The sequence below is a fragment of the Ranitomeya variabilis genome, chromosome 2 (assembly GCF_051348905.1).
Source record: "Ranitomeya variabilis isolate aRanVar5 chromosome 2, aRanVar5.hap1, whole genome shotgun sequence".
Classification (NCBI taxonomy): domain Eukaryota; kingdom Metazoa; phylum Chordata; class Amphibia; order Anura; family Dendrobatidae; genus Ranitomeya; species Ranitomeya variabilis.
In genome coordinates, this window is record NC_135233.1 from 281968657 (window position 1) to 281993798 (window position 25142).

A 25142-nucleotide genomic window follows, 5' to 3' on the forward strand; every position below is an offset into this window, starting at 1 on the left:
GTTAAAAGACGTATCGGCTGTCATTAATGAGTTAAAGAGGACCTGTGTTCAGCTAAACGTCACGATTTTCTAATTTCAAATGTACCACATGTCCCAGTAGAACATAGCAAATTCATGACGATGAGGTTTTCACTTAATATACCACTGCCTTCTCTATCACAGCTCCATCGATCTTTTTACTCCTAGGGGGCATTTGAGCGTACACACTACTCATCCTTCAACCTATTCTACCTATTACGTAAATCCACAATGGCTCCGACAAGCGGAGGCTAGTATTTGCACATGTCTGTACATGCATGCTCCCTCTTACAACCACACACCTATTTTGCACGTAGTTCTTTATGCCCGTACTACGCAGTGAAGCTGGACCAACATTCCACAATAGGAGAAACGGCACAGCGCACTATTACAGGGGAAAATGTAACGTACTGTATCTACAAAACCACGCGCTATTTTTAATTGATGCATACTGCAAATACACTTCTTTTCACCCTCTCTATTGAGTTTTGAACAATGCTTTCCATGAGGCGAACTCAGCTTTTTTTTCTATTACAGACTTAGAAATATGTCAGTTTGTTTCTCTCTCTTTATATATTTTAAACCATCTTTAAAGCTATTCAGCGTCTAAGGAAACTCACAGCAAAACGAACAATTAAAATCCAGTTGCAATGAAATAGAAGCCTTGGAATTTTATATAAGTACTGCAGAAGAATGAGACATTGGCAGATAGATCAGCATGATGGAAAAAAAACGTGCTAAGGTTTTTTTTTGCTTTTTCTTCTCATGGCATTTTTTTTTTTTTTTTACAGATAATTTGTTTACTCCTGACCAGACATCATCCAGTTACATAATCTGCAGGCACCCGGCTTCATATTCTGCATATGGCGCTCAGCCTATGTTCTTTTATGTGCAAATCTTCATGATCGGTTTATACGATTAAAGTGATATAGTAGACAGATTAAGACACAGTGGAAAGCAGTGGGAGATTTTGTGCTGTACATAGCACTATTACCTCCATGTATTTGCAGAGGGTTTTTTTCCCCGTGTACTGTTAATTGGCTTGTTGAAGAGCGCCCTCTAAAGGACCAGCGGTTCGCAGCTGTAGTCAACAGTTTTTGACCCATGTATGGTGGAAGGGAATAAGTATGCAGGCTGATTTTAGCTCCATATTTGTAACAGGAATTATAAATTGTGATTTTTAGCATAGAACATGCATTCTCCTCAGGGCAAGCAATGATATTCATGGAGCACAGAAAGAGTTAATCATTGCTTGTCCTCTGGAAATCAGAAATGAATCATTTCATCAGTCTCTCTTGTACTATAAATATCTATTTTTCCCTCTTTGCAAATCTCAATAAATCCTAATTTAACAGCTCGGCTTGCTTCACTGTGTGACGAAGCCGCCTCGCAGCAGTGCTCTGGAATCCGTACGTCTTGAATAGTTGAAGCAATAATCCAGCGTGCTTCTGATGGCCCGATCGTGTCATTTGTCATGACTGCTCAATCTGTCGGGGCTCATTACTCCCATAATGGCTGCACACAGGCAGAATGTCGCCTTTCTGTGGGAGTGCGAGGTTGGAGTGACCTCTGTGGATTGAGTTACTGGACCTTGCCACTGTGGTTTGTCCCAGGGCAGCACCCGACTTCTCTGCGCTTGGTACTACTACTGATTTGTATCTCGCGGGGAAATGCAACCTATTGTGCTGCTCCATTCTACTTCGACTCCAACGTGAAGTGCACATAGTCCAAAGTAAACGTTAATTCTTATCCTCGGAATCAGGCTCGGACTGGCACTGACACCTGCTGGCATACTTGCCAGCAGCTGCCTAGGGCCCCCACTGCTTCAAGGGCCCCCCACTGCTCCAGGGGCCCCAAGCCAGTGGCTATGGGGCCCCTGAGTCAAGGGGGCCCGCCCTGTGCCAGCCTAGCAGCAGCTGGAGACAGGATCCTGTCCCTGCTGCTAAACCAAAATGAATATTCACGCTTCTCCACGCCCCTATGGGCGTGGAGAAGCGTGAATACCATTTTTTTTTTTAATAGCGGGCAGCGTTAGCCGCAGGGTGAGGCTAACGCTGCCCGCATGTAAAGGCCCACCACCACACACACGCACCGTCCGCACCACATACACAGGCACACAGAGTCAGACACACAGCGCAGTTCACCTCCTGGCAGCAGCAGCAGCACATCCCGGCGTCCTGCTTCCTGTCTGAGACAGCCCAGCTGGATGACGTCATCATCCAGCACGCTGTCTCACACAGAAAGCTGCCGGCAAAGAAGAGGCTGCAGGGAGGGAGGTGAGCTGTGCTGTGTGAGTGTGCCTGCGTGTCTGTGTGTGAGTGTGCCTGTGTCTGTGTGTGAGTGTGCAGCAGCCTGTGTCTGTGTGTGAGTGTGCCTGTGTGTGTGTCTGTGTGAGTGTGCAGCAGCCTGTGTCTGTGTGTGAGTATGTCTGTGTGAGTGTGTAGCAGCCTGTGTCTGTGTGTGCCTGCGTGTCTGTGTGTGTGTGCCTGTGTGTGAGTGTCTGTGTGTGAGTGTGCCTGTGTGTGTCTGTGTGAGTGTGCAGCAGCCTGTGTAGCAGCCTGTGTCTGCGTGTGAGTATGTCTGTGTGAGTGTGTAGCAGCCTGTGTCTGTGTGTGCCTGCGTGTCTGTGTGTGAGTGTGCCTGTGTGTGAGTGTGTCTGTGTGTGAGTGTGCCTGTGTCTGTGTGTGAGTGAGTGTGCAGCAGCCTGTGTCTGTGTGAGTGTGCCTGCGTGTCTGTGTGTGAGTGTGCCTGTGTGAGTGTGTGTGAGTGTGCAGCAGCCAGTGTCTGTGTGAGTATGCCTGCATGCCTGTGTGTGAGTGTGCCTGCGTGTCTGTGAGTGTGCCTGCGTGTCTGTGTGTGTGTGTGCCTGCGTGTGTGTGCATGCGTGAGTGTGCCTGTGTCAGTGTGTTGGTGGGGAAACACAATGATATTGGTGGGGGACGCAATAGTGCAGGTGATGGGCAATGATGGTGGGGGGAGACAGTGATGGAGGTGATGGGCAATGATGGCGGTGGGGGGAGACAATGATGGAGGTGATGGGCAATGATGGTGGGGGGGCAATGATGGTGAGGGGAGGCAACAATGGAAGTGATGGGCAATGTTGGAGGTGATGGGCAATGAAGGTGAGAGGAGGCAATGATGGAGGCGATTGGGCAATGATGGTGGGGGAGGCAATGATGGAGGTGATGGGGGAGGCAATGATGGAGGTGGTGGGGGAGACAATGATGGAGGTGATGGGCAATGATGGAGGTGATTAGACAATGATGGAGGTGATGGGCAATGATGGTGGTGGGGAGGCAATGATGGTGGGGGGAGGCAATGATGGTGGCGATAAGCAATGATGGTGGGGAGGCAATGATGGAGGTGATGGGCAATGATGGCGGTGGGGGCAGGCAACAATGGAGGTGATGGGCAATGATGGTGGTGGGGGAGGCAATGATGGAGGCAATAGGCAATGATGGTGGTAAGCAATGATGGAGGTGATGGGCAATGATGGCGGTGGGGCAGGCAATGATGGAGGTGATGGGCAATGATGGAGGTGATGGGCAATGGTGGTGGGGGGAGGCAATGATGGAGGTGATGAAATGGGCAATTATGTGGGGGAGGAGGCAGTGATGGAGATAGTGGAATTGGCAGTGATGGGGTGGTGGGGGAAAAGAAGGCAATGATGGAGGTGGTGATGAGGACAATGATGGCGGTGGAGAGGGGCTGCATTATACTTTGTGAGGGGGGCTACATTATATTCTATGGGGGGACTGCATTATTCTCAGGGGACTACATTATATTCTGAGGGCCTACATCATACTATATGAGGGGGCTACAGTATACTTTATGGGGGCTGCAATATATTCTGTGGTGGGGCTGCATTATTCTCTCAGGAGACTACATTATATTCTGGGGGGGCTCCATATTACTATATGAGGGGTCTACAGTGTACGCTATGGAGGGACTGCATTATATTCTGTGGTGGGGCTGCATTATTCTCTCAGGGGGTGACATTATATTCTATGAGGGGGCTACCCCTCTATGATTCTACCCCAACACCTGCTACATAATTAAGATGTGTACTACCTTATATTATACCCTGATATTAGTGTGCTTTACCACACAATTGGTGGTCTTGTATTTCTAGGTAGCTGCATAGTGGGCCCCGAGAATGATTTTCTCTGGTGGGCCCAAGGTGCTCCAGTCCGACGCTGCTCGGAATGGATATTTGTTGGTCAATTTCCTGTGGCTTAAGGTTTAAAAGGGGGTTGTCTCAAGTTCTAAACGGGTAGAATTGTAAAGTGCTTGTAAAAAATCAACATTGCAATTTACCTCTTATTAAAATTCCTCTTTGTCAATAATGTAATAGTGTACATATTGTTGCCTAGGTCAGCGGGCCACCCTGCAGCCTCATAGTAATTGGTCACCTTGGCAGGAAGCTCTCGCCACTTGTAGGCTCCATGCTTTACATTCTGCTTGCATCACTCTGAAGTTAACCGGATCGCTGGTTCCAACCAGCTTTAGTCCCCTGCGCTTCTCCCATGCTGCAGAACTGCCTCTGCTTCTGCTGGCACCCTGAGAGACGACAGTTTGCACCAGTGGTGCAACCATGGCGCGGGTCCAGAATGTCAATCATTCAGAGCACACCACCCCTGCAATCAAGAAACCTGGAGACAGAGGAACAGTGTTCTCCTGAAGATTAATTATGAGAAACCCCCCTTTAAGTTGTGCCTTTAAATTAAAACATTTAAAGCACCACTGCATAATTTTTTTTATTTTAGCCCTGGAGTGGTGCCACTAATGCAAGTTTCCTGTCCCTAGTATTATACCTACCAGCCACCGTCTTCTGTTCTTCCTGGCGCCACTTTGGTCCCGCGCCATCTTGTGACATCAGCTTCTGTAACGTTCACAAACTCTCAGTGTAAGTCTATGAGAGCTTTGTCCTTTCCACGTTCTGGGTCTCATAGACTTACATTGGGTTGTGACTTCCAGAGCGGCCAGCAAACACCAGAAAAATCTTTCAGGTTACAAACTGCTGGAGACCGTCTGGAGCGGTGCAGATAACAGAAAACAGCAGCTGCTGCTGACAGGGAACTTAGATTGGTGGCACCACTCCAGGGGTGAAATAATAAAAACACCGGAGTAGTGCTTTAATGAGTATTTAGTGATGAGCGCAAGTTCTCATTATTGGAGTTTGTCTAGGGTGCTCGTGTGTGCATCGAGTATCTCGGGTGCTTGAGTAACATGTTCAAGTCCCCACCGCCACACGTTTTGCGACTTGAGAGGATTGCCTGTGTTTGTCAGGCAATCCCCGCCTGTTTTTTTTTTCTGTTTAACAGCCAGGAAAAATGCTGGCGTGGGGACTCAAACATGTCACTCAAGCACCCGCGATACTTGGTGCACACCGAAGACAAACTCGAGTAACGAGCACTTGCGCTAATCACTAGACATCAGATATAAACATTGTAAAGGCTGCAGCCATAGTCCATCAATGTTCTGATTCTAGAAAGCTCGATTTAAGAGGACCTGTCCACCCTCCTGAAATGTCTGCTTTTGGGAATACTTGTATTCCTCCATAATATAGCAATTCTGGAACATAAGGATGATTATATTGACAGCAGGGTGTTACCATTCTGTTGCCAGCTGGATTATCAGCATTGATTGGACAGGACAGACTGTAGAGAGACACCTTATTGTCAAGGGGAATGGTAAAATATATTCATACTTTTCCAGGCGTAATATCAGAAGAATGGCAAAGTTCTGAAATAAATACTGACAATGACCAGGCAGGTCCTCTTTTCTCTCTTGCATTAGCAGTTGGGATGGGGGCATTTTTAAGTACAATTTCCCTCTGATATTTTTATTCTCAGCGGAGTAACAGATGAAAGCTATGTAGAATCACACATGCCCGAAATGTCATACTGTCCACCATTCCTCTGACGTTTTAGCCAGTGCATGTTCTCATTAGTGCTTGATTTGCAATGTAGTTTCGTAGGCCTGGTAATCATACAAGAAGTAAAATGAATGTATATCACATACAGACCTAGGAAATGTGGTTGTTGCATAATATTAGCTTTGTGACTTCTGGCATCAGGGCCGGGCACGTCTCACTAGGTGAATTAGCCAATCTTTGAAGCCACTGGTAAAATCCGCTGCTGGGTTCATAAAGCCAAGCATGTCCTCATCGCCCAGCTAACCATTGTGCAGAATAACGTGCCCGGGATGATTAGAGCTGACAGACTCCTGCCTGGAATATTAAATCGCAATCTCTGAGCTTTAACAGGTGCACTTGTCAGAAAACCAAATCTGGCCAATCTGCTTGTGCACAACCACCCAACTATTTTCAGGGCTGCAATCAATCTTCTCATGCCCCTGCACATGCCTGGAGCAATGCCTCCTACCAGCAACACAGCCTCTCATGCTACTCATATGGAAAATCAGACATTATTACGTGATGGCCGACCTTTACTCCTTCCAAGCAAATCTCCCAGATCTGTCTGCAAATGTTACATTTCTTTCTTTAGCCTTGGCGCCTTGTAAACGGCTTTATGTACCTAATTAAAATTGGCAAACACATTTCATTATTTTTGCGCCATGTCCTTTTATAGGTGATCTAAGTACAAAGCCAATACATGTCATCTTAAATTCTATTATCACACTTCTCTGTCTGTGTGTGAATATATCTATATATTATATATGTGCACATGCTATCTATAGCTTAATAAATATAAGAAAATGGAAGAAACACGAGAGGACTGTCAAGTCTGGGGTTCCATGGAAGATCTCTCCTCGTGGTGTAAGTAAGATTCTGAGAAAAGTCAGTAATCACAGAACTACACGGGAGGTCCTGGTGAATGACCTGAAGAGAGCTGGGACCACCGTCTCAAAGAGTACCAGTAGTAACACTACGCCGTCATTCATTAAAATCCTGCTCGGCACTCAAGGTCCCCCTGCTCACGCCATCACATGTTCAGGCCCGTTTGAAGGTTGCCAATGACCATCTGGATGAGGAGGCATGGGAGAAGGTCATTTGGTTAGAAGAAAGCAAAATATAACTTTTTGGCATCACTCACCTTGTTTGGAGGAAGAACAAGGATTCAAACCCATTTGTGTCAACGTCTGTGCATGTTATCAGGCCAAAATCACCAAGGTATGTGAACTTTCGATCAGGGTCATTTGGATGTTTTGGGTTGTCATTATGGTTTAAAAAGAGAAAACTCAGTAGTTTGACAATAAATGGCTTCACCCAACCACTAACCATGAGTGGAGAAAAAGTTTTGGGTGTTAACATTCATTGTCACGATAGGACTGGCGAGTAAACTGGGACCAGGGGCACCTTTCCTGGCCCTAGCACTTGGGGGGCACCCTAGCTTGCCCTGTTCCCCAGGATACCTCAGACGGCGAGGATGCCGGGGCATCCGCCCTTATCCTGTCTCCTAGCTGCAGCCCTGCATCTGTCCCCTCCCCCCACCCGGGGAAGAGAGGCGCCACCGTGTACCGCAGTACACCAGCCCGAGAGATGGGAACAAAGTAAAGAACAAAGAAAATATACTCTCACAAATAACAGAGGTATTCACCAGGGTGTGAAGGATGGGGGAAGAAAATAAGGCAGGTAAGGATGAGGAATTTCCAAGAGTACAAACCAAGCAACAGTCGCACAATAAACTCCTTCAGCGCTCCAGACACCAGCTCCTCACTCTCCAGGTCTATCTAGCAAGTGCTACCTCAGACAAGGATCTGTCCAGAAGTCCTAGCTTTTATAGGAGAGAGGAGTGGCTAACCGAGCACAGCTGAATGCAGGGATTTCCACATGGCCGATTAACCCCTGTCCTGCTGAAAGAAAAACAAACATTTAATACACCGGAGAAGTGCTTCTTCTCAGCAACGAAGCGGTAGCCATCAGAAACTACGGTCTTCTGGCACTGCTCTGTCGCGGTAACTCCGTGACATTCATATTCTCTGAAAAAAGGCCAAAAAAGCAAAATTTCTGCTGTGGTATGTAAACCTTTGAGCACACCTGTATATACATACACACACACACACACACAGATGCATATATAGACAGATACATACATATACATACACATACAGATGCATACATAGACAGATACATACATATACATATACACACACAGATGCATATATAGACAGATACATACAAACATTAGATACATAGACATACAGTATATACACAGATATATAGCATCTAGATACATCATAGATAGACAGATGTACACACAAATATATACACACATTAGATCCATATATAGACAGATATACAGTGGGGGAAATAAGTATTTGATCCCTTGCTGATTTTGTAAGTTTGCCCACTGACAAAGACCTGAACAGTCTATAATTTTAAGGGAAGGTTAATGTTAACATTGAGAGATAGAATATCAAAAATAACATCCTGAAAATCACATTGTATAAATTTATTTGCATTTTGCAGTGAGAAATAAGTATTTGATCCCTCTGGCAAACAAGACTTAATACTTGGTGGCAAAACCCTTGTTGGAAAGCACAGCAGTCAGACGTTTTTTGTAGTTGATGATGAGGTTGGCCCACATGTCAGGAGGAATTTTGGTCCACTCCTCTTTGCAGATTATCTCTAAATCATTAAGATTTTTAGGCTGTCACTTGGCAACTCAGAGCTTCAACTCTCCCCATACGTTTTCTATGGGATTAAGGTCTGGAGACTGGCTAGGCCTCTCCATGACCTTAATGTGCTTCTTTTTGAGCCGCTCCTTTGTTGCTTTGACTGTATGTTTTGGGTCATTGTCTTGATGAAAGACCCAGCCAACACCCATTTTTAACCCCCGGAGCTTTTTTCGGTTTTGCATTTTAATTTTTCTCTCTGCTCCTTCCCAGAGCCATAACTTTTTTATTTTTCCATCAATATGGCCATGTGAGAGCTTATTTTTTTGTGGAACGAGTTGTACTTTTGAACGACACCATTGGTTTTACCATGTTATGTACTAGAAAACGGGAAAAAGATTCCAAGTGCGGTGAAATTGCAAAGAAAAGTGCAATCTTACACTTGTTTTTTGCTTGGCTGTTTTGCTAGGTTCACTAAATGCTAAAACTGACCTACCATTATGATTCTCCCGGTCATTACGAGTTCATAGACACCAAACATATCTAGGTTCTTTTTCATCTAAGTGGTGAAAAAAAATTCCAAAATTTGCTAAAAAAAAAAAAAAAAAATTGCGCAGTTTTCTGTTACCTGTAGCGTCTCCATTTTTCGTGATCTCGGGTTGAGTGAGGGCTTATTTTGTGCGTGCCGTGCTGACATTTTTAATACCATTTTGTTGCAGATACAATCTTTTGATCGCCCGTTATTGCATTTTAATGCAATGTCGCGGCAACCAAAAAAAACGTAATTCTGGGGTTTTGACTTTTTTTCTAGGTACACAGTTTAGCGTTCGGGTTAATACTTTTTTTTATTGACAGATCGGGCGATTCTGAACACAGCGATACCCAATATGTGTAGGTTTGATTTATTTTTTTATTTTGAATGGGGCGAAAGGGAGGGTAATTTAAACTTTTATAATTTTCTCATTTTTTCATATTATTTAAAAAAAAAAATTTAAAATTTTAGCATGTTTCAATAGTCTCCATGGGAGGCTAGAAGCTGGCATAGCTTGATCGGCTCTGCTACATAGAGGCGATGATCAGCTCGACCCTATGTAGTAGAATTGCAGCATTGCTTTGAGCGCTGGCCACAGGGTGGCGCTCATAGCAAATCTGGCATCAACAACTATAGCGGGCTTAAGGAGACCTCTGATTGTCATGCCAATGCACCGATGACCCCCGATCGCATGACGGGGGTCACTGGTGCGCACATTTCCAGCCGTAAGCGCTTGTTAAATGCCGCTGTCAGAGTTTGACAGCGGCATTTAACTAGTTAATAAGCGTGGGCGGATCGCGATTCTGCCCGCGCCTATTGCAGGCATATATCAGCTGTTCAAAGCAGCTGACAAGTCTCAGCTTTGATGCGGGCTCACCGCCGGAGCCCGCATCAAAGCGGGGGTACTTGTTGTGGATTCTGTTTTTGGGCTCCCTCTGGTGGTTACAGCTGGTACTGGGTGACTTTGGTGGGTTGCGGTCTCTGGTTTCCACCTGTCCATCAGAGGCTGGGTGTTTCCTATTTAACCTGGCTTTCCTGTCATTCCCTTGCCGGCTATCAATGTATCAGTGTGTCTCTGTTACCTTTGCTACCTGCTCCTAGGCCTTCAAGACAAGCTAAGTCTGGATTTCCCTGTTTCATGTTTGCTTTCATGTTTTTAGTCCAGCTTGCAGATATGTAATTCTCTGCTGCTGGTTGCTCTAGTGGGCTGAAATTACCACTCATGTACCATGAGTTGGCACATGAGTTCAAGTAATTTCAGGATGGTATTTTGAAGGGTTTTAAGCTGACCGCGCAGTTCACCTTTTGTATCCTCTGCTATCTAGCTTAAGCGGGCCTCATTTTGCTGAATCTGTTTTCATAACTACGTTTGTGCCTTCCTCTCATTTCACCGTCATTATATGTGGGGGGCTGCTATTTCTGTGGGAATATTTCTCTGGAGGCAAGATAGGTCTGTGATTCTTCTGATAGGGGTAGCTAGATCTCCGGCTGGCGCGAGACGTCTAGAGTCCCCCCAGGAACGTTCCCCGGCTGCTGTTAGTTGAGTGTTGAGGTTCAGGATCGCGGTCAGCTCAGGTTCCATCACCCTAGAGCTCGTCCTGTTTTTGCCCGTGTTATGTGTTTAAATTCCCTGCCATTGGGAACATGACAGTATAGCCGGCCCACAAAGTGTTAATTGTTTGGGCTGAAGCAGGAGAAAAAGAAGTATTGAAGGGAATTTTTTTTTTTTTTTTCCCTCAGAGTTTTGCTGCCTAGCCCTTAATTGCTGTCTAGCTGCTTCTTACCTCCTCTTAACCCTTGAATGGCTCTGACCTTAGCTGTTTAACATGGATGTCCAGAGTTTGGCTTCCAGCCTGAATAATCTTGCTGCAAAAGTTCAAAACATACAGGATTTTGTTGTTCACACTCCTATGTCTGAACCTAGAATTCCTATTCCAGAGTTTTTTTCTGGAGATAGATCTACCTTCCTGAATTTCAGGAACAATTGCAAATTGTTTCTTTCTTTGAAATCTCGCTCCTCTGGAGACCCTGTTCAGCAGGTCAAGATTGTAATATCTTTCCTGCGGGGCGACCCTCAGAATTGGGCATTTGCATTGGCACCAGGGGATCCTGCATTGCTCAGTGTGGATGCGTTTTTTCTGGCACTGGGATTGCTCTATGAGGAACCTAACCTGGAGATTCAGGCTGAAAAGGCTTTATTAGCCCTCTCTCAGGGGCATGATGAAGCGGAAGTATATTGTCAAAAATTTCGGAAATGGTCGGTGCTTACTCAGTGGAATGAGTGCGCCCTGGCTGCAAACTTCAGAGATGGTCTTTCTGAGGCCATTAAGGATATTATGGTGGGGTTCCCTGCGCCTACAGGTCTGAATGAGTCTATGGCTATGGCCATTCAGATTGATCGGCGTTTACGGGAGCGCAAACCTGTGCACCAGTTGGCGGTGTCTTCTGAACAGGCACCTGAGACTATGCAATGTGATAGAATTCAGTCCAGAAGTGAACGGCAAAATTGTAGGCGGAAAAATGGATTGTGTTTTTATTGTGGTGATTCAGCTCATGTTATATCAGCATGCTCTAGACGCACAAAAAAGGTTGATAAATCTTTTGCCATTAGTACTCTGCAGTCTAAGTTCATTTTGTCTGTAACTCTGATTTGTTCACTGTCATCCATTTCCGTCGATGCCTATGTGGATTCGGGCGCTACCCTGAGTCTTATGGATTGGTCATTTGCCAAACGCTGTGGTTTTAGTCTGGAGCCTCTGGAAGTTCCTATTCCTTTGAAGGGAATTGACTCTACACCATTGGCTATGAATAAACCGCAGTACTGGACACAAGTGACCATGCGCATGACTCCCGTTCATCAGGAGGTGATTCGCTTCCTTGTACTGTATAATTTACATGATGTACTAGTGCTTGGTCTGCCATGGTTACAAACTCATAATCCAGTCCTGGATTGGAAAACAATGTCTGTGTTAAGCTGGGGATGTCAGGGGGTTCATGATGATGCACCTCTGATTTCAATCGCTTCATCTACTTCTTCTGAGGTCCCTGCGTTTTTGTCTGACTATCGGGATGTTTTTGAGGAACCTAAGCTCAATTCGCTCCCTCCTCATAGGGATTGTGACTGTGCTATAGAATTAATTCCTGGCAGTAAGTTCCCTAAGGGTCGTTTATTTAATCTGTCAGTGCCAGAGCATACTGCTATGCGGAATTATATTAAGGAGTCCTTGGAAAAGGGACATATTCGTCCATCTTCGTCCCCTCTGGGAGCAGGTTTTTTTTTCGTGGCAAAAAAAGATGGTTCCCTGAGGCCTTGTATAGATTATCGCCTTCTGAATAAGATTACAGTCAAATATCAGTATCCATTGCCATTATTGACTGATTTGTTTGCTCGCATTAAGGGGGCTAGGTGGTTCACTAAGATAGATCTTCGCGGTGCGTATAATCTTGTGCGGATAAAGCAGGGTGATGAGTGGAAAACCGCATTTAATACGCCTGAGGGCCATTTTGAGTATTTGGTAATGCCTTTTGGACTTTCTAATGCTCCTTCAGTCTTTCAGTCCTTTATGCACAATATTTTCCGTGAATATCTGGATAAGTTTATGATTGTGTATTTGGATGATATTTTGGTGTTTTCTGATGACTGGGAGTCTCATGTTCTACAGGTCAGGAAGGTGTTTCAAGTCCTGCGGGCCAATTCTCTGTTTGTGAAGGGCTCAAAATGTCTCTTCGGAGTCCAGAAGATTTCTTTTTTGGGGTACATTTTTTCTCCTTCTACTATTGAGATGGATCCCGTCAAGGTTCAGGCGATTTGTGACTGGACACAACCTACATCTGTTAAGAGTCTTCAGAAGTTCTTGGGTTTTGCTAATTTTTATCGTCGGTTCATTACTAATTTTTCCAGTGTTGTTAAACCTTTGACTGATTTGACTAAAAAGGGTGCTGATGTTGCTAATTGGTCTCCTACGGCTGTGGAGGCCTTTCAGGAACTTAAGCGCCGGTTTTCTTCTGCTCCTGTGTTATGTCAACCAGATGTTTCACTTCCTTTTCAGGTGCTAAGATGGGCATTGATTTGTCTTTCTCGTCTGCATTCCATCCTCAGACGAATGGCCAGACGGAGCGAACTAATCAGACCTTGGAAACTTATTTAAGGTGTTTTGTTTCTGCTGATCAAGATGACTGGGTTGCCTTTTTGCCACTGGCCGAATTTGCCCTTAATAATCGGGCTAGTTCTGCTACTTTGGTTTCTCCTTTCTTTTGTAATTCGGGGTTTCATCCTCGTTTTTCCTCTGGTCAGGTGGAGCCTTCGGATTGTCCTGGAGTGGACGTGGTGGTGGACAGGCTACATCAGATTTGGAATCAGGTGGTGGACAATTTGAAGTTGTCTCAGGAGAAGACTCAGCAGTTTGCTAATCGCCGTCGCCGCGTGGGTCCCCGACTTCTTGTTGGGGACTTGGTGTGGTTGTCTTCTCGTTTTGTCCCTATGAAGGTCTCTTCTCCTAAGTTCAAGCCTCGGTTCATCGGTCCTTATAAGATCTTGGAGATTCTTAACCCTGTATCTTTTCGTTTGGATCTCCCAGCATCGTTTGCTATTCATAATGTGTTCCATCGGTCGTTATTGCGGAGGTATGAGGTGCCCGTTGTTCCTTCGGTTGAGCCTCCTGCTCCGGTGCTGGTGGAGGGAGAATTGGAGTATGTTGTTGAGAAGATCTTGGATTCTCGTGTTTCCAGACGTAAACTCCAGTATTTGGTTAAGTGGAAGGGTTATGGTCAGGAGGATAATTCCTAGGCGGTCGCCTCTGATGTTCATGCGACTGATTTGGTCCGCGCCTTCCATAGAGCTCATCCTGATCGCCCTGGGGGTTCTCGTGAGGGTTCGGTGACCCCTCCTCAAGGGGGGGGGTACTGTTGTGGATTCTGTTTTTGGGCTCCCTCTGGTGGTTACAGCTGGTACTGGGTGACTTTGGTGGGTTGCGGTCTCTGGTTTCCACCTGTCCATCAGAGGCTGGGTGTTTCCTATTTAACCTGGCTTTCCTGTCATTCCCTTGCCGGCTATCAATGTATCAGTGTGTCTCTGTTACCTTTGCTACCTGCTCCTAGGCCTTCAAGACAAGCTAAGTCTGGATTTCCCTGTTTCATGTTTGCTTTCATGTTTTTAGTCCAGCTTGCAGATATGTAATTCTCTGCTGCTGGTTGCTCTAGTGGGCTGAAATTACCACTCATGTACCACGAGTTGGCACATGAGTTCAAGTAATTTCAGGATGGTATTTTGAAGGGTTTTAAGCTGACCGCGCAGTTCACCTTTTGTATCCTCTGCTATCTAGCTTAAGCGGGCCTCATTTTGCTGAATCTGTTTTCATAACTACGTTTGTGCCTTCCTCTCATTTCACCGTCATTATATGTGGGGGGCTGCTATTTCTGTGGGAATATTTCTCTGGAGGCAAGATAGGTCTGTGATTCTTCTGATAGGGGTAGCTAGATCTCCGGCTGGCGCGAGACGTCTAGAGTCCCCCCAGGAACGTTCCCCGGCTGCTGTTAGTTGAGTGTTGAGGTTCAGGATCGCGGTCAGCTCAGGTTCCATCACCCTAGAGCTCGTCCTGTTTTTGCCCGTGTTATGTGTTTAAATTCCCTGCCATTGGGAACATGACAGGTACTGACCTCGGATGTACTATTCTGTCTGACATAAATATAGACATATACACACACACATAGATACATCATACATAGATATATACACACACACACAAATCTATACATTCACACACGGTACGTTTTGCTGCCATGGTCACATGTTATTATGGGTTGAAGCACAACTGTCATTCTCCTGTAGATCATATCAAGCTAAATTATGTAAATTGCTCTCAAAGATAGACAGAAAGACGCCCAACGCCCCTCACATCTTGTGCTGTATGCATAATGAATGCACACGTATAGCTCCATTTATTGGATCAGCTCTGAATGAGTTACTTCAATTTGCACAAGGAAGGGGAATTCTAGCCAGCAGTGAAACGGATAGTCAGTGCAACGCTTACAAGGAAATCTTTGAAGAAGGATTTCTAAAGCCAGCTGGCATTGCCGAGTTATTCTCAGCCAGCTCTGACCTGCAGCCCCACCTGCAGACTGGAACAGCAGGGCTCTCCTTAGCTGGGCCAGCTAATCATGATAGATTGCACTTGGCTTGGAGAATGTCAGCTCCAAGCCGCCTATCATGTGTAGCACACAGGAAACAAGACCAAGTACTAACGGCAAATGGACCTGCTAAAGAGCAAAGCTGTTCTGTATTTCGATCTGTCATTGTAAGATGTTAGGAATTAAAGAAAAATGGGATTGGATTCTGCTATTATATTATTAGGTTCTGGGTGATTCAAAAATATATATTCAGGAATCTGTAGAGTGTATATGTATGTCTGTATTACAGAAGAAGAGGGTAGGAGCACTACAGAGATGTGGATGAAAAGAGTGAAGCTCATTCCCTAAGACACATGTGGAATTTCAGCCCCGCTTTGGCAGTCGTCTTCAAGTATCAACATAGGCCTCCTCCAAAGCACCTCACATGGGAAAGCTGATGGACCGCTCTGGCCACATGCTCCTCCGCCAGCATCCATTGTATGGACAGAAGAGCTGGTCAGTGTGTGAGGAAAGCTGCACTGACATGAGAAAGCTCTGAGGATCGGTCAGTGAGCGCGTTCTGATGGTCTAACAGGAAAGTTTGTAACTCTTACCGGTCTTTTTCCAAGCCACAGACTACTGTACATGAAAGTTGAATGTGCAGGGAAAGAAAGTCGGTAAAAGCCAAATGGTGCAAAATTTGGAATGTAACCTAATTGCAAAAATCTGCAAAATCTTTTTAGCCCAAAATATTTGCATTTAAAGGGGTTGTCCCATGAACATTTTTACTAAATAAATAACTTTATAAGAAAAACCCTTTAAGTTAAAAAAAAGTCATGAAAGGTGGACACCCCCTTTAATTCCATGCAAGCCGCCCATAAACTTTAGACGTCTGTGCAGTCTGCGTTCTCCTCTGCATGGACATTCTAAAGTGCGATTGCGTAGTATTGCAGCTGAGCGTGACTATAGTTGCATGAGTGGGGAGGCGAGCTGCAAGTAGAGGATCACAGTGTACACAGTGCTAAACTAGCAGGGGGCACCCGGCATATAGGAAGCGCTGACAGCGCACCATCCTGACCCAGCAACTCTCTAGGGAGGGCGATGGGTCTAGGAGATCCAGCCAGCAATGCTATGTAGCTAGAAGGCTGCATTTCCACTATAACTGTGGCTAATATAACACACCCAGTTACAGGGTCATTCAGATTAAAAAAGTTATTAAATGTTTTAAAATGTCCCCAAAAGGGAACATTACAGCAAGCGGCAATGAAGTGGTGTTTTGGCTTTGTCAGATATATTAAAGAATTCACGGGTAGTGGAGGAGGGGCATCTATTCTATACTATCAGACATGGCAACTGTGTGATTGGCCAGAACGGGGAATGGGAGTGGAGGAAAGTTAAGTGGCTGCGAGATCTCGACATCTCTAGATCAGAATTGAACATTCACGAGTAGAAGCTTCAGGAACAGACGAGTATATATAGGCCGACACCCGAGCTTGACGTTAGTTAATTACCTTTTCTGGGTTATAGTTAAGTTAGTTTGATTACAGAACCTTCATTTGTTCTGCTTAATACAATTTAATTGGTATTAAAATTCTTCTTACTAAATTAAAATCACATTAGGAAATAGTTTGCTAGAGGGGCAGACAGTTTGAACTTGGCCCTGCTACCGGCAGTGGAATCACAGGGGAGAGCAGGGTTGTTTGTCAATACATGACTTTCGCCATAGGAAAAACGCCTGTTCGGACCTTCTCTGACGGTGTGTTCTTTTTCCCTTGCATGACGCCTTCTGCTTGTATTTGGGTGTAATGCAGAGTAAAAAGTAAATGCCCCCAGGGAAGAATCAGTGCAAAATTAGAATGTAAACTTTACAAGCTTATACCTATGTCATAGAGATGAGTACCGTACTTAAAAAATAAAAACTATATATGATGTAGCCAGTTAAAGGGCTTGTCCATACTTTTCTTTAAAGTCTGCAGTCCCTTATACTTTCAGCCACATTTCGACTAAACATGCTCAGTTCACTTATGTAAAGCGAGGCTGCGCACATTTAGTTGTAATGTGACCGGAAGGCTACAAATTGCATTCTTGTGGTCACATGACCACCCGGCCTCGTAGCCGACACTGGAGAATCCTGACAGTGTGTCAGTCAGATTGAGTGCAGACATTTAGCAAAAGAAAGGACAACCTTAACATTGTAAAGCTGGTGAAAGGTTCTCTTGAAACAATTGTTCAGAGCAGTTTATGATGTCTGCATGCTTCAGTAACATATTATATACAGTACATATATTATATACACACAGCGAGTTGTTTTATGGTCCCTTTAGCCAGTTACAGAATGGCAGTGATGCATGCGATATGCTTACTCCCGAGCAGAAGCCATCTGGTGGGCGCAGCCTCGCTCCATACACTTAGGTCTTGAATCAACTTTTTAGGAATCAAAAACTTTGACCGTGATTGTTCTTTCAATTGTATTTTTGGAAATGTCAGCATTGTCTATGAGGCATCACACTGACAGGACAAGCCTTGGCTACTTTCAAGCATTTAATGAGAACATACCCCTGGTTCCTGTCTATAGCTAACAAAGTAAAAATCCACATAGGAATTGTACAATATTTGGAATAAAAACTGCTATGGCAACTTTGAGATTTTTCTGTTACTTGTCATTTCTAAAGACCAGGTATGCTGTCATAATATTTAGCTATGCTAAAATAGGAACAATTGACATTATCTGACATTGTTTCTTATTTTTGCGAACATGATCTTATGCTATAAATTGGAGCAGCAGTATGCAGATAAATCCAATGACGGCATTAGAATATTCACGCTATTGGTGATGTATCGCTGTTCCTTTTGTTTAGTAGGAAGTCTGTATCATGAAGATTCTGCAGCATCCCTACTGGGCCCTGATTAAAGATCCGGTCATACTTAACAATTAATGATGTTTCTTTGCTAAATAAACGCTATGTATTTCACATTTGCACCACTCAGAAGCACATAGGCTTGGATTTATTATATGCAAGCACATACAGAACCTATATGCGTAGGCTAGGTGCACATCTACTCTAAACATTTGTTTCATCATAGGAGCAGAAAACTAAAAATTATGGTTTACCCAACCAATTTTGGTAGAAGGACCCCATAGTCTGTCATTATACTGCAAAAAAAGTGTACCATGTAGCTTTGGGTTTTTTAAGTAAAATTATGGACCCCAGTATAGCCAATATTGGGGTTCATTTTACCAGAAAATACACCCCTGCATTCTGTGCGATTATTTCCCGCATATATGACAAGTGCAATGAAAATGGCTGCAAATAGAGTCTCCAAAAACAGGTCTTGCATATCCTGTACTTTCATCTATAGCGTGCACAATATAAAACATCATTGCAATGTCATACATTTGAACATGATCATGAAATAGTCTACAATAGCTCTTCGTTGAGATCCCCATATTTATCAATTACTTTATCTGATTTTATATAACGAATACAAGGCTGTAAATAGTATGGTGGCTCAGTGGTTAGCATTTTCAGTACTTGGATGCTGGGTACAACTCCAACTAAGGATATCATCTTCATGGTGTTTGGTGTATGCCTGGGCTTCCTGTATGTACTTTCCTCCTTTACTTCAAAAGCATACAGATACGTTAATGGGTGTCATGTAACTTTGACCCTTGAGTGGCTGAGCTAAGGAAATAAAATTGTGAAGCCAGTTGGGCAAAAGGGAAAGACCTTTAAAATATGTTCACATTACATAAGCTCAAAAAAGAATTGAGATAATACCATGAATGTAACAATCCACCTGAATTTCACATAGGTATAATCTATAAATTTGGGTAAGTTAATGTGAAGAAAAATGAGAGTTGTTGAAAAAGAAGCTCAAGATTTTTTTTGTGGCAGGACGGAATGAAAAACCCCAATGAATTGCCTAAAGTTGACCTGTGGTAGACATCTCTGAACGCTGGTACCCCAGAGGATCTATTTCTATCTGGAAATGTAATAATCCAACACCTCCTGTGTCTGTTTCCCATGAGCCATATAAAGTGTTCCTAAATAAAGACGTAAGGAACAGTAGCAAGAGAAGCAAAGACGGGATACAACGGCCCATGTTACAAGGGCACTTTGGGATTCCTAACTCCCATTTGAGTTAGCAACTTTTGTTATATTCAGCTGCAATGTATTCCCTAGTCTGAGATTTAGGAAACCTCAGCGGAATGGATGTGTGGGTATGTAGTATATCGACGTCAGTGCAGAGTGTCCTTAGACATAGAGCTGTGGTCTCCAGGGAACAAGACGTTATGACGAGAATCTGCTGGGAATCAGAAGAATGTGTATGTGCACTACTCTGATTGTCATATTCTGGACCTATTAGGAGATAGCACTTTACATAAAAACAATCTAAAAACAAAAGATCCCAAACCCGTGCTGTAATATATTCAGATATTTCTACATTCATCTTAGCTGATTAGTGATAGAAACCAGACTTTGCAAGGAGCAGATTCTTAAAAATATACAATATATAAGAGTATTTGCTTTTAACTATTTCAAATCTGTGCCAGAATAAGATATGGAAAGCCATGTAACAGCCAAATCCGTTCACTGCGAAAGAAACCTTCATCATTACTAGCAAGTGTATTCAGCTCCCCAGAATAGAGCTGAGCTCTCCCTTTAATCTCAGATCTTCACATTTCCGAGTTCTCTTTTTAATGACCTATCCTACATAGTCAGGCATACTGCTGGCGCTCTGAAAGTAAACTATATAAGTCATCACCCAGTACAATTTTTATTTGATTATTGTCGCCTACTTTTATTATACTGTATGTATGTTAGGCCTAATTCAGACATCAGTGTTCATGTACGCATAAAAATGGCATCAACGTCAGTGTTTTGGATCAGTGTGTCATTGGTGTTTGGTCAGTGTGTCATCAGCGTGTCATTGGTGTTTTTTCATGGATGGCTAAATAAATAAAGGTTCTCCTATCCTTTACTATGTTAATTATGGACAGCACATGGCTGCCACATGGATGCCATCCATGTGCAGTACGTGTTTTTCAAGGACCCATTGACTTCTATTGGCAAAAGCATAAAGTCTAGATCATGTGAAGTAATTATCCCCCTCTACTCCTCCTTGGTCAGGCCTCATCTGGAATACTGTGTCCATTTCTGGACACCACATTTTATAAAAAGACATTGAAAAACTGGAGCAAGTTCAGAGAAGAGCTACTAAGATGGAAAGCGGACTGCAAAGTATGTCCTACGAGGAACGGTTAGAGAGTTTGGGAATGTTTAGAGGAGACTTAATAGCTGTCTACAAATATCTCAAGGGATGTCATACTGTAGAGGGATCAACTTTATTCTCATTTGCACAAGCAATGGGATGAAACTGAATGGGAGGAGACAGATTAGATATTAGAAAAAACTTTTGACAGTGAGGGTGATCAATGAGTGGAACAGGCTGCCACGAGAGGTGGTGAGTTCTCGTTCAATGGAAGTCTTCAAACAGAGGCTGGACAGACATCTGTCTGGGATGATTTAGTGAATCCTGCATTGAACAGGGGGTTGGACACTATGATCCTTGAGGTCCTTTCCAACTCTAACATTCTATGATTCTTTTTATCCCTGATACCAGAAGAAAGAAGGCATGCTTTTGCTTTGTTGACACGTGGCATTTCTTTGTGGTATTTTTCAGGTGTGATCACTCGTGCAGGGCCAGCGTTAGGGGCAGCCGCCTAGGGCCCCCGCTTCTCCAGGGGCCCCAGCCATTGGCCGATATAGAGCTCCTGAGTAAGAGGGGCCCAGCGCCGCCCCCTCCCTGCGTTCACCTTATTCACATCATAGATGCAGTTGAAAGCTTTGATGGAGGAGAGAGAGTAATGTGACACGCCCTCTCCCATCACACCCCTCTGCCTGTGACTCAGCGTGTTTCAGCAGTGGAGCTGATGAGACGCTCTGCAGAAGTCAGAACAGCTGTGGAACGAGGAGGAGAGGTAAGTAATGTGTGTTTATGTGTGTGTCACTGCATGATAGTGTGTGTGGGAGGACTGCACTATAGTGTGTGCGGGAGGACTGCACTATAGTGTGTGCGGAAGGACTGCACTATAGTGTGTGCGGGAGGACTGCACTATAGTGTGTGCGGAAGGACTGCACTATAGTGTGTGCGGGAGGACTGCACTATACTGTGTGCGGGAGGACTGCACTATAGTGTGTGCGGGAAGACTGCACTATACTGTGTGGGGAAGAACTGCACTATAGTGTGTGCGGGAGGACTGCACTATAGTGTGTGCGGGAGGACTGCACTATAGTGTGTGCGGAAGGACTGCACTATAGTGTGTGCGGGAGGACTGCACTATAGTGTGTGCGGAAGGACTGCACTATAGTGTGTGCGGGAGGACTGCACTATAGTGTGTGCGGGAGGACTGCACTATAGTGTGTGCGGAAGGACTGCACTATAGTGTGTGCGGGAGGACTGCACTATAGTGTGTGCGGAAGGACTGCACTATAGTGTGTGCGGGAAGACTGCACTATACTGTGTGGGGGAGAACTGCACTATAGTGTGTGCGGGAGGACTGCACTATAGTGTGTGCGGGAGGACTGCACTATAGTGTGTGCGGAAGGACTGCACTATAGTGTGTGCGGGAGGACTGCACTATAGTGTGTGCGGAAGGACTGCACTATAGTGTGTGCGGGAGGACTGCACTATACTGTGTGCGGGAGGACTGCACTATAGTGTGTGCGGGAAGACTGCACTATACTGTGTGGGGGAGAACTGCACTATAGTGTGTGCGGAAGGACTGCACTATAGTGTGTGCGGGAAGACTGCACTATACTGTGTGGGGGAGAACTGCACTATAGTGTGTGCGGGAGGACTGCACTATAGTGTGTGCGGGAGGACTGCACTATAGTGTGTGCGGAAGGACTGCACTATAGTGTGTGCGGGAGGACTGCACTATAGTGTGTGCGGAAGGACTGCACTATAGTGTGTGCGGGAGGACTGCACTATACTGTGTGCGGGAGGACTGCACTATAGTGTGTGCGGGAAGACTGCACTATACTGTGTGGGGGAGAACTGCACTATAGTGTGTGCGGGAGGACTGCACTATAGTGTGTGCGGGAGGACTGCACTATAGTGTGTGCGGAAGGACTGCACTATAGTGTGTGCGGGAGGACTGCACTATAGTGTGTGCGGAAGGACTGCACTATAGTGTGTGCGGGAGGACTGCACTATACTGTGTGCGGGAGGACTGCACTATAGTGTGTGCGGGAAGACTGCACTATACTGTGTGGGGGAGAACTGCACTATAGTGTGTGCGGGAGGACTGCACTATAGTGTGTGCGGGAGGACTGCACTATAGTGTGTGCGGGTGGACTGCACTATAGTGTGTGGGGGGACTGCACTATACTGTGTGTGTTTGTGGGGGCTGTATTATACTCTTAGGGAGCTTCATTATAATGTGTGTGGGGGGACTGCACTATACTGTGTGTGTTTGTGGGGGCTGTATTATACTTTGTGTGCATTTGGGGCCCTACTTTGTCTAAAACCCGCCCTGCACATGTGATTTGTCTACAGTACAAATACTTTTCTGCTTTATCTCAGTGTTCTTTGAACTTTCTCATTACTTTCTATGATTGAAAAAAAATGATGAAAGAATTGCATAGCTTTTGTTGGTACTGCAAAAACAAAGCTTCTGTTCTTCAAAAAAAAAAAAAGGCATGAAAACCACACCAGGAGTGGAAGAAGAATGCAAAAGTGGTGCCGTGTTTCTATTATACTTTTCCTCTGTTCCATGCCTCATTTTGGCTTCTACATACTGATGTAAAATACTGACCAAATACTGAGCGTGTGAACGTGGCATTATTTTGATCATCTTTATATCTTACTGTGCAGTTGCGTGGGAGGCGGCGTTGCATGGGCGGATTTGGAGGATGTAGAGTTAGCAATTTGCTAGGACATGAAGCGTCTTGTGAATAATGCTATCTGTTAATATGTAACGTAACATATCTGATGACTTCTTTGTATCTCTATTGTTTAAAGACCCAATAAATAAAGATTTCAAAAAATAGAGTTGGGAAAAAATAGTACAGAACGCATTTGCATTACCAGATACTGAACCATTAGCAAACATTCAAAATAATAAATCCACATGCAAAATCTGAAGAGGGTATCGAATATCGCGTATAACAATTTAAACAAACTACAGCATATCAAAATGATTCTGTTACAACTGAGTTATAACGGTGTAACACTGACCCTTCTATTTTACAGGTTGGACACAAGTGGAGAGATATGGAGTGAGACCCAGAAAGATAAATTGATGGACGACCAGGTCGATAGAGAGTCTGCTTCCCAAGCAGCCACCACACTTCTAATAAATGGGATTAGTGGAAATGGTACGATTATTTTTAGATCTGCAATGAATTTATGGGGAACTGTGGAACTGGGTTTTGGGGGGGAGCACAGAATTGAGAGAGAGACACACAGAATTTCAAGTTTAAAAAAAAAAAACACTGAGTGTGGTCTCCATCTCTATTTTGTGTGTGCATTTAATTTTGAGAGGTGGGCACCAGTAGTCACTACATTTGAGAAAACAAGTGCTTCAGGTTTTTTTTGTTGCACTGTGTTTTCCATTGAAAGCTATTTCTATGTGAAGAACACTCACATTTATATTCTTTGATAGTAAAATGGGGATTCCCAAGTTTGGAAGTTATCCCCTATCCATGAAATAGGAGATCACTTCCTGAGCACTAGGGTTTCTACCGCCAGGACCCCCGACAATCCCGAGAACTAAGGCTCTGAAGAGTCCCATGTGAGCGGCGCAGTGGTTGATCATGCGGACTGCTGCTACATTCATTATGGGACTACTGAAGAACAGCCGAGCACTGGGCCTCACTATCTCTGGTGGTCCCATAAAGATGAATGGCACGGTAGTGCAAATGATCGACTACCGCTGTACTCATTCGGAGCTCTTAAGAGGTTCTTGGTATTGGTGGGGGTTCCAGCAGTTGGACCTCCGGTCATCGGGAAATTATCTCCTATTCTACGGACGCGGGTTAACTTCCAAACTTTGAGAGCCTATGTTCGTTATGGGTCAAGCCCTATGGAGATCATGTAAAATATATATACAGTGCCTACAAGTAGTATTCAACCCCCTGCAGATTTAGCAGGTTTAATAAGATGCAAATAAGTTAGAGCCTTCAAACTTCAAACAAGAGCAGGATTTATTAACAGATGCATAAATCTTACAAACCAAAAAGTTTTGTTGCTCAGTTAAATTTTTATAAATTTTAAACATAAAAGTGTGGGTCAATTATTCTTCAACCCCTAGGTTTAATATTTTGTGGAATAACCTTTGTTTGCAATTACAGCTAATAATCGTCTTTTATAAGACCTGATCAGGCCGGCACAGGTCTCTGGAGTTATCTTGGCCCACTCCTCCATGCAGATCTTCTCCAAGTTATCTAGGTTCTTTGGGTGTCTCATGTGGACTTTAATCTTGAGCTCCTTCCACAAGTTTTCAATTGGGTTAAGGTCAGGAGACTGACTAGGCCACTGCAACACCTTGATTTTTTGCCTCTTGAACCAGGCCTTGGTTTTCTTGGCTGTGTGCTTTGGGTTGTTGTCTTGTTGGAAGATGAAATGACGACCCATCTTAAGATCCTTGATGGAGGAGCGGAGGTTCTTGGCCAAAATCTCCAGGTAGGCCGTGCTATCCATCTTTCCATGGATGCGGACCAGATGGCCAGGCCCCTTGGCTGAGAAACAGCCCCACAGCATGATGCTGCCACCACCATGCTTGACTGTAGGGATGGTATTCTTGGGGTCGTATGCAGTGCCATCCAGTCTCCAAACGTCACGTGTGTGGTTGGCACCAAAGATCTCGATCTTGGTCTCCTCAGACCAGAGAACCTTGAAC

The 25142-nt window shown here is 44.6% G+C and overlaps 1 protein-coding gene across 8 annotated transcripts in view; it reads left to right on the forward strand.

Annotated features, from left to right (window-relative positions):
• Positions 1–25142, forward strand: part of NEXMIF (neurite extension and migration factor) — a 463513-nt gene that overhangs the window by 420608 nt on the left and 17763 nt on the right. For all 8 annotated transcript variants that reach the window (XM_077285040.1, XM_077285045.1, XM_077285041.1 and 5 more), the window contains one exon: positions 23495–23619. In XM_077285040.1, coding sequence (XP_077141155.1) covers positions 23495–23619 — 125 coding nt within the window. The remainder of the gene's footprint in view (positions 1–23494; positions 23620–25142) is intronic.